This window comes from Scophthalmus maximus, chromosome 16 (assembly GCF_022379125.1).
Source record: "Scophthalmus maximus strain ysfricsl-2021 chromosome 16, ASM2237912v1, whole genome shotgun sequence".
NCBI lineage: Eukaryota > Metazoa > Chordata > Actinopteri > Pleuronectiformes > Scophthalmidae > Scophthalmus > Scophthalmus maximus.
Genome location: NC_061530.1, coordinates 21,375,792 through 21,386,477, shown reverse-complemented (window position 1 = coordinate 21,386,477; position 10,686 = coordinate 21,375,792). Strand labels below are relative to the sequence as shown.

The 10,686-nt window shown below is 47.3% G+C and overlaps 1 protein-coding gene across 1 annotated transcript; it reads right to left on the bottom strand.

The window, feature by feature from the left end:
- Positions 1-1,881: 1,881 nt before the first annotated feature.
- tcerg1l (transcription elongation regulator 1 like) lies at positions 1,882-5,829 on the bottom strand. The gene is made up of 6 exons (XM_035612838.2): positions 5,625-5,829; positions 4,978-5,056; positions 4,774-4,876; positions 3,236-3,325; positions 3,015-3,133; positions 1,882-2,622 (listed from the first exon to the last, which is right to left on the bottom strand). Exons 1-6 carry the CDS (start codon positions 5,764-5,766, stop codon positions 2,427-2,429), a joined length of 729 nt encoding a protein of 242 aa, XP_035468731.1. The 5' UTR covers positions 5,767-5,829; the 3' UTR covers positions 1,882-2,426.
- Positions 5,830-10,686: the final 4,857 nt, after the last annotated feature.

Here is a 10,686-nt window from a genome sequence, read left to right as displayed (position 1 = left end):
CAGTGACTTGGTGACGAAAAGAAGAAAAGTTGAGAATTTACGTCTATTATTTTCAGGAGATTCTTCTGACCTGGAATGTCAGAGGCGACTTTTGACCTAGGATAGTTTGTGGAAATGGGCTCAGGGTTCTGAAGCATCGCAGCAAGAACTCATGTTAAACTCAACATTCTAGGTCGACTTGTCCTTCCTCTCTACTGTTCCTTGACCTCAGTGGAAAAGGTCATGAGGTCAAGGAAAGGTGTCAAGGAGGATTCATAGGACTCATGAAGAGAGAATCCGACTCCACTGACACTAAACGATGTCGTCATGTGACGGTGGATGTTGTTGATCGTCTGTCGTGGTGAAACTACACATTTCTGAAGATGAACTACAAAAACCTCAACGGCTCCATCAGCATGTTTCAGTGTTTTATGATTCATATGTAACAGTAACTAACATCTGGGTCATATTCATCCTCTTCTTCTTCTTCTTCTTCTACTTCAGATTGAATCGTTAACGTTCATCCATGACGCGTCACCTTAAATATTGCTGCCGCAATGAATTGTGGGTATATTTCTCCTTACTCTCCCATAGGAAGCTCCAGTGTGTCCTCTGCTAAAGGAGAGAGGAAAGGAAACATTGAAGCTCCTTTCTTAAGCACTTAGAGAATCTGAAAATTATCATGGTCCCTAACTTCCTAAGACAATTTGACAATTCGACCTCAGCCCCAGAAATAAATGAAAAGAAAATAAAGGTCCGAGAGGTTTTAAGAGAATAGCAGCAGTGAAAATGAAATGACTTACGTTGGTTTACGGACGTACATGCAGGAACATCCAAACTCAGGAACGGGGTCTGAACAGAACAGGTGATACTCATCAGGATGAGGCAGCCAATCAGAAGAGGAAAACCACAAAAAGACAGGAAGTAAAGGGAGTGACAAACACAAGGACAGAAACTTCAAAATAAAACAGGAACTAACAAGCCATTCACACAACTTAGATCCAGTGTATGACTGTGTGTGTGTGTGTGTGTGTGTGTGTGTGTGTGTGTGTGTGTGTGTGTGTGTGTGTGTGTGTGTGTGTGTGCTGTCTTACAACACATTGTTTTCTTGTTTCCATGGCAACAGTCAAAGAGCACCGTATGGCTGAATGACTGTGAAGACAGAGTGAAAGATTGACTGACGGAATCCAGGGTGAGGGGTGGAGGTGTATGAACACGTACAGGGTGAGGGGTGGAGGTGTATGAACAGATACAGGGTGAGGGGTGGAGGTGTATGAACACATACAGGGTGAGGGGTTCAGGTGTATGAACACATACAGGGTGAGGGGTGGAGGTGTATGAACACGTACAGGGTGAGGGGTGGAGGTGTATGAACACGTACAGGGTGAGGGGTGGAGGTGTATGACCACATACAAGGTGAGGGGTTCAGGTCTATGAACACATACAGGGGGAGGGGTTCAGGTGTATGAACACATACAGGGTGAGGGGTGGAGGTGTATGAACACATACAAGGTGAGGGGTTCAGGTGTATGAACACATACAGGGTGAGGGGTGGAGGTCTATGAACACATACAGGGTGAGGGGTTCAGGTGTATGAACACATACAGGGTGAGGGGTGGAGGTGTATGAACACATACAAGGTGAGGGGTTCAGGTCTATGAACACATACAGGGTGAGGGGTTCAGGTGTATGAACATATACAGGGTGAGGGGTGGAGGTTTATGAACAGATACTGGGTGAGGGGTTCAGGTGTATGAACACATACAGGGTGAGGGGTGGAGGTTTATGAACAGATACAGGGTGAGGGGTTCAGGTGTATGAACACATACAGGGTGAGGGGTGGGCTTAGTAAACAGTCAGTGATTCAGAAACACAAAGTTGAAAGCAGCTACAAACACCAGTGTTTGACGAACAGTTTAATTTAAAACATGAACAGCCAACAAAACGTTAGAACACACAAACACCATCCAATGGGAAGTCAGGACACAAACATCCAGTCAGATCATCAGCACACAAAATCTGTCCAATCACAGCTCAACATAGTGCTGACTTGTGAGTAGTGCAGCTCTTACATCATCATCAGAAATCTTCAGGTCAATATCCAATCAACAGGTGATGAACAGGTGATGTGACACTGATGAACTGGTGTTAGTTCCTGATCTTACTGATCATGAACTGTCAATTGTTCAGTGAGACAGGCTGATGAACAGACAGGCAGGTGCTACCATTCTGTCTCAGGTCCAGTTTGTTCCACTTTCACTTGGCTCAGTTCTTTTATGATCTTGGATCAATTTAACCTGGTTCTGGACAAGTTCATCTGATCCAATCTGATGCCGTGGAACTTCGTTCAGTGATGGGAGATCGTCAAAACAACAACCACTTAGACCCCTTAGAACCAGTTAGAACTGGTTCGAAACAGTCGTAACCAGTTAGAACCGGTTCCAGGTTCAGGACTGGTTCAAGTGTTTGAAACGAGGATACATTTGTGCAAGCAGCAGGATGCCTCTGCCTCTGTTCTCCTTGTCTCGTTTCTTCAAGGACGTGATGTAATGGTTGAAGAGGACTTCCTGTTCCTTCTTCCTATTGAGGGTGTAGAACCGCTGGTCACCACGGTAACGAGCACAGAACTCCTTAAAAGTGGTTCTGCACAAAACAATAAAGACAATGGTGAAAAACTCAGCATGAAAACTTTATCAACAAACATCAACGTGAACAAACTCAGACATTTTATCATCATGAGGTCAAAGTTCATCCTCCATCAGATCTTTATTTAATATCAGCTGATGTTTTCTTCATGTGCAGCTTCCTGAGGTAAATACTTTGTAAATCCTTGTTTCTAATTGGATGCTGCCACCAATGTTAGATTAAAACTGACAAGTGAGGATAGGGTGAGAGATTCATGACAGGTCGTCACGTTGACTTTCCTCAGATTTATGAAGGATTTTGTTGAAGCTGATGATTAGAGTCTGTCTCAGAGGTGACGCCCAGTCGTCAAGGCGACGATGATACGATGGTGAACGGTGAACGAGTGATACCTGTTGGTGATGTTTGCTTCCTCTAGAAGCTGCTTGAACTTGTCGCGAGCTTTATGCAGTTTACTCTGATTCTCTTTGTACTCGTCCTTTACTCTGCTCTTCACAAACTCTTCAAACACCTGCACACACAGGAAACGCCAATGTCACTGTTATGTCACTGTGATGTCACTGTGACATCATCATCATCTCACAGTGGAAAGTTGAATGAAATCAAGTCAAACCTGTTTCCTCTGATGTGACGTCAGCAGCAGGTACCGAGGGTCGAACACCATCTTGTGAAGCTGTTTGTCGTAGGTGGAGAACGCCGACACCTGACATGTCACACACACACACAACGCCGACTCAGTACGGTGTGTGTGTGTGTGTGTGTGTGTGAGTGAGTGATTGTGTGTGTGTGTGTGTGTGTGTGAGTGAGTGATTGTGTGTGTGTGTGTGTGTGTGTGAGTGTGTGTGTGTGTGCGTGTGAGTGAGTGAGTGAGTGAGTGAGTGATTATGTGTGTGTGTGTGTGTGTGTGTGTGTGAGTGATTGTGTGTGTGCGTGTGTGTGTGTGTGTGTGTGTGTGCGTGAGTGTGTGTGAGTGTGTGCGTGTGAGTGAGTGAGTGATTATGTGTGTGTGATTGTGTGTGTGTGTGTGTGTGAGTGATTGTGTGTGTGCGTGTGCGTGTGTGTGTGTGCGTGTGAGTGAGTGAGTGAGTGAGTGATTATGTGTGTGTGATTGTGTGTGTGTGTGTGTGTGTGTGTGTGTGTGTGAGTGATTGTGTGTGTGCGTGTGTGTGTGTGTGTGTGTGCGTGAGTGTGCGTGAGTGTGTGTGAGTGTGTGTGTGTGCGTGTGTGAATAAGTGAGTGAGTGCGCATGTGATACTGTGTGTGTGTGTGTGTGTGTGTGTGTGTGATTGTGTGTGTGTGTGTGTGTGTGTGTGTGATACTGTGTGTGTGTGTGTGTGTGTGTGTGTGTGTGTGTGTGTGATTGTGTGAGTGAGTGTGTGTGTGTTTGTGTGCGTGTGAGTGTGTGTGCGTATGAGGGTGTGTGCGTATGAGTGTGTGTGCGCGTGTGTGAGTGTGGGTGAGTGTGTGTGTGTGTGAGTGATTGTGTGTGTGCGTGTGTGTGTGCGTGTGAGTCAGTGAGTGAGTGAGTGAGTGATTATGTGTGTGTGATTGTGTGTGTGTGTGTGTGTGTGTGTGTGTGTGAGTGATTGTGTGTGTGCGTGTGTGTGTGTGTGTGTGTGTGTGTGCGTGAGTGTGCGTGAGTGTGAGTGTGTGTGTGTGCGTGGGTGAATGAGTGAGTGAGTGCGCATGTGATACTGTGTGTGTGTGTGTGATTGTGTGTGTGTGTGTGTGTGTGATACTGTGTGTGTGTGTGTGTGTGTGTGTGATACTGTGTGTGTGTGTGTGTGTGTGTGTGTGTGATTGTGTGAGTGAGTGTGTGTGTGTTTGTGTGCGTGTGAGTGTGTGTGCGTATGAGGGTGTGTGCGTATGAGTGTGTGTGCGCGTGTGTGAGTGTGTGTGAGTGTGTGTGTGTGTGTGTGTGTTTGAGTGTGTGTGTGTGTGTGTGTATGTGTGATACTGTGTGTGTGTGTGCGTGTGTGTGTGTGTGTGTGTGTGTGTGTGTGTGTGTGTGATACTGTGTGTGTGTGTGTGTGTGTGTGTGATTGTGTGTGTGTGTGTGTGTGTATGTGTGTGTTTGTGTGAGTGTGTGTTTGTGTGTGCGTGTGTGTGTGTGTGTGAGTGTGTGTTTGTGTGTGCGTGTGTGTGTGTTACCCGGCGCTCCAGCATCATGTCTCTGAAATGTGTGATGCGTAGCTCCAGTGGGAGGAGCTGAACTTCTGCAGGACGAGGGGCGAGAGACACTGGCTCCTCTATTCTACACAGAGAGAGAGAGAGAGAGAGAGAGAGAGAGGGTTTCGCTCTGTGAAGATGACATCATCAGGTCATGTGCTTTCTGATCGGCTTGATCACAATCACCTGTTCCTCTTAGAGATGTGTTCGTCTTCATCATCTTTATTACCATGGAGACCAGGTGACTGACAGCTGGAGCTCCTGTCTGTCAGTGAGAGAAGACAGACAGGTGAGGTGACAGACAGACAGACAGACAGACAGACAGACAGACAGACAGACAGACTGACAGGTGGGGTGACAGAAAGACAGACATGTGAGGCGACAGACAGACATGTGAGGCGACAGACAGACAGACAGACAGGTGAGGTGACAGACAGACAGACAGACAGACGAGGTGACAGACAGACAGAGAGGTGAGGTGACAGTCAGACAGACAGACAGGTGAAAGACAGACTGACAGGTGAGGTGACAGACAGACAGACAGACAGACAGGTGAGGTGACAGACAGACAGACAGACAGGTGACAGACAGACAGACAGGTGACAGACAGACAGACGAGGTGACAGACAGAGAGGCGAGGTGACAGACAGACAGACAGACAGGTGAGGTGACAGACAGACAGAGGTGAGGTGACAGACAGACAGATGAGGTGACACGCAGACAGAGAGGCGAGGTGACAGACAGACAGACAGACAGGTGAGGCGACAGACAGACAGACAGACAGGTGAGGTGACAGTAAGACAGACAGACAGACAGACAGACAGGTGACCCACCGACAGGTGTCTTCTTCCTCTTGTGGGGCGGGTCTTCGATGATGCGGCTAATGTATCGACCAGTCAGATCCCTTGGTCTCTCCCAGACAGACAGGTGGATTGTGGGATTGAAAAAGAAGATCTGGTCGTCTTCAGTCCACATGACACACCTGAACACACACACACACACACACACACACACACACACACACACACACACACACACACACACACACCAACACTGTGTTCTTCTGTTTGTGGTTGTCATGGTAAGGAAGCTGATTAAACGTTAGAGACATCAGAAACAGTGAACTGTGCAGTGTGTGTGAGTCAGAGCAGCAGTTACCATGGCGACCCTGGGACATGAGTGGAGGCAACAGGACGTTTGTCTTTTCCTCCTTTTTCACTTTCCCCCTCATCCTCGTCCTCCACATCTTCTTCTTCTCTGTCAACACAGACACACTGCAACACACACGCATGCATGCACACACACACACACACACACACACACACACACACACACACACACACAGAAGCTTGTTCCACTATACCTGTGAGGACCGTCTTCCAGGCCATGGATACTTGTGGGGACTCACCTGCTTGTTGTAGTCCGTCGTTCTGTCAGTTCTGAGCAGAAACACTCCTCCATTAGAATCTTTAGCTCCACCCATCCTTCTCTCCTCTATCACAGAGAGAATAAAACTTTATTTAAAGTCCTCACCACAACCAAAACACTTCATGGTTTCAGAGGTGGCAACACCAGGTAACTGAACCCCTCCACCTTGAAACGAAACATCAGGTTGATGTCACTGGTTCTGTCTCTGGGGATCATATAAACCACATGTTTTAGTTTCGGAGACTTGATCCTCAGCAGAATCAGTTTGATCGGGGACACCAGTTGCCCGTAGCGCGACAGCTCTTGGTCTTAATTTTTAATAAACGGAGGTGCGTTCGATATGATGATCTTTTTCGCCGGGTTCACAAGTGGGAAAACCGGCGTGAATATATCACGCACCACGATACCACTTTCCACCACCTGCTCAACTTTAGCGTCATCGTCTAGAAAGGACACAATGGTGCTGTTCATACAGGAGGCGGACTTAACACTGTGGAACTGACAGCAAGGCCTCCTCCACCAAGCAGCCGACCACCGGTGAGATCCTCACCGCGTATCGGCGTGTCGGCCTCTCCAGCTCGCATGGCCGCTGACAATGGGCATGATGCCCGACCGCCTTCAGACACCAAGCAGAGCAAACACCAACATCAAAGTTTAGAAAACTCACTCGTCCCACAACACCATCACTCTACACTCACAGAACGAGAGAGAGAGAGACAGACAGACAAACAGAGAGACAGACGTCTTACTGTGTCTGTAGTTGGTCAGTAGAGTCAATGTAGAAGAGAGCCGGGGGGAGAAACTCGGGGGATGAACTTCTTTCATTACCTGAAAGAAAGAGAGAGCAGGGCAGAGAGAAGACAGACAGACAGACAGACAGACGCACCTGGACAGGTAAGACAGGACACCTGTCAAAGCAGAGCTGAGTGGAAGAGACAGGTCCAAATTCACATTGCTGCAGGAAAGAGATAATTCATCTACAAAATGTCCACTTGTTCAATTCAATTCAATTTTATTTGTATAGCACCATATCACAACATACATTGTCCCAAGGCACTTTACATAGTGAGGTCCAAATTACAATAATACAGGGAAAATCCAACAAATCCCACAATGAGCAAAGCACTTGGCGACGGTGGAGAGAAAAAACTCTTTTAACAGGAAGAAATCTCTGACAGAACCAGACTCAGTTGTGGGCGGAGCTTCTGTCTCAACCGGTTGAGGGAGGAGAGAAATGAGGAAGAGAGGAGAGAGAGGAGAGAGAGAGAGGAGAGAGGTTTGGTTTTCAAAGGCCCTTTATTGAGACATTAAACAAACAAATTATATGACTGTGACCTCAACATTTTGAGGGTAAACAGGAAAAAAGGAAAAATTTCAAAAATTAACAAATAACTCCCCTCCCTCCCCAACAGCCCACATCCGGCTGAAGGCCAGCACATCCCCCATCATCTCAAAGTAGGTGTGTTCCACCCGCAGTCTGGCTTTCAATAAACCTTTCAGAACCGGCATGGGTTCCACACTGCCCACGTTCTGGGCCCGGTTCCTTCGTGTCAGCCATATGGCCAATTTTGCAGAACCAGATAAAAAGTTTAAAAGAGTGTGCACAGTCTTTTTCTTGGCACAGTATTTTGGGCCCAAAATAAATAACGAAAAGGAAAAAACCTCCCCAAGCCCTTGGAACCACACCTTCAACAAATCAAACATTGGCAACAGGCGAGGACACTGAACAAACAGGTGAACCAATGTCTCAGAGTGTGAACAGAAGATACAGCCCTCCCCTAGCTCCGGATCAAGGTGTGCTCTGTATCTGTTCGTAGCTATCGCCCCATGCACAATCCTCCACTGGAGGTCTGCTGTCCGCTTCTCAACGGGCAGCTTGTACAGGGACCGCCAGCTGCCTTTCGGGGAAATGTCTGGGCCGAAAAACTCAGTCCACCTCGACTCCTCTATCCCTGCCAGAGAGTTCAGAGTCAAGGTCTTTACACAGGCCTGATAGAGGTTCTTCTTCCCTGCCTCCTGAAATGTGACCAGGTGAGGGGTTGTGAAGGACAGCAGCTGGTTTCCCCCCTCCTGCCACTCCCCCACAGCCGGGGTGATGGACAGGGAAGGGAACCTGTACTCACACCCCTCACTCCACTGGTCACACAGGGTGCGGTCTTCAGCCAGTGCTCTCAAGGTTGGTGGCAGAGCAGCACAGACTTCCTCCACCACTCTGTGGACCAGCCTGGCAGAGGTGATGTTGCTGGTCTCCCTCAGTCTGTTGACTGACGCCGCCGTCATCCTCATCAGATGGCCTAGTTTGGTACATCCAGCTCCTCTGAGGTTGGCTCGGAGGCTGGCAGACTGCAGCGTCCGGGTCCTGAGGAAGTTGCTGAAGAACAACGGTTCTTCAAACACCCACAGGCCCGGAGTCTCGTTGACGTTACGTGTAACCTGGAAGATCTGCCATGCCTCCAGCACAGACGAGTAGAACGGCGTCAGCCCAGTCAGGTCCACGTCCCCAAGTTGTAGGAGGAAGAGGTGCTTGTCATAGCCCAAACGTCCAGCTCTCCTCAGCAGCAGTCGGGCTGTGTCGCACCACCTCGGGACACAGTTGAAAAACAGTTTTTGTGCTGTCTGTAGTCTAAATGATGCGATCCTTGCCTGGATGTTTATTAGTCCCTGTCCTCCTTCAGCCACAGACAGGTAGAGGGCAGCTGCTCGGAGTTACCATGGTAACAACGTCCCTGGCCTCCATACTGCTCTCTGCTGTTGACAAACTCAGGTTCACTGACCTGTTAGTGATGCTGAACGTTAAAAAAACGTGAAGTTGAACCCGTCCACTGATGAAAGAAAACGAGCCAATCTCACGTTTAATCAACCTGCTGAGATGTAACCATGCAGAATGTAATCTTTTCAAACTAAAGTTCTGGTTGTACCTGATCTCCTTCCTGCTCTACAGAGGATGAACACTGTCCTCTAGCCCCACTTTCAGGACAAACTTTATATGGTTCAGACTGAAAACATGTTGTCGAAACAAGCAGCAGTTTTCTGTTGTTCTAAAAAGTTCTTCTCGAAATCTGGTGAAGTTTGAGGTCATGAAATAAGAAAAACAGCATGAGCTGCAAATTAAAGTTTCCACAGAAAAATTTATTACACGTTTCACCTTCTGTTTTAATGCAGATCTGTGTTTGTGTGTGTGTGTGTGTGTGTGTGTGTCTGTGTGTGTGACGGCGGATCAGTCGCCCCCACACGTTTGTTCTCTGACCTAAATCTTGTGACAGCAGCAGCATCCCAGTGACAGTCGAACATCTTTGTAAAGACGATGAATGGAACAGGTAGCTCCCCTCTGATAAATGATACATTTATTTAAGATCACAGCACAGATGAATAATCTTTAGATCAATAATCTGTAGTTTATATATATATATATATATATCATCACCTCACTTGGCTTCATGCAAACACGAACTATAAAGAAAACGCACCCTTCAAAGCTTGTGTTGGTTCACGAGGTAAAGTTCTGCATGATCTCTATATATACAGTCAGTGATCATCTTTATATACAGTCAGTGATCGTCTTTATATACAGTCGCTGATCGTCTTTATATACAGACATTGTTTCAGAATAAAAGCTCAGCTCTTTAATCTCATGAAGATTAAAGATGTTTGTAGTCTCGGAGCTGAATCAGCACACATTTCCCATCATGCTCCACTGGGTGATTTTAAATCATTATTACATCTGACAGCAGCATTATGTTTTTGTGTTTCAGCAGAAAACACACGTTCAGCGTCTCCAAGCAACAAGCTGCACTGCCAATCAACTCTCAGAATTGGGCACTGTTGTCATGGCAACATGGCAGACAAAAAACACACCTCGAGGTTGCTGGTTCAATTCCAGCTGAACTGCAGCAGAATGAAGACAGATGATTGGTCACTTACACAAAGTGCTGCCTTTCAGAATAAATGTACATGTTCTGGAGGGAAAAACTCCGCCTCCATCAGCTGCTCCGATTGGAGGAACTGTTGCTAGGACACAGAACTTGTTATGATGTGAATGAATGCTGCTTCATCTGTGACCTGGACGCCACTGATACTTCAGGGGGCGGAGCAAGTCACCTGCATCAGGTGATGCCTTACCTGTGAGTTGAGACGGAGACAGCAGGCGTTGAGTCATGGGGGCGTGTCCAACTGGCCTGTGAATGATCTGATTGGTCAGGAGGAGATGTTTGTCTCGTCTCTGTAACACGCCCACTTCCTCTGATGAGATCTGGATACATGTTAGCATGGTACTAATGTGAGTGTGTGTGTGTGTGTGTGTGTGTGTGTGTGTGTACCTTGGGCAGACGATGAGGATTAAGAGGTGAAGATGGATAGAACGGAGGGAGGAGAGGAACAACTTCAACGGCCGGTCGTTCCCACTGAAACATCAAACAAGCAAAACTGTTCCAGAACATTTTGATCCGACAAACGTCCCTCAGAAGAACA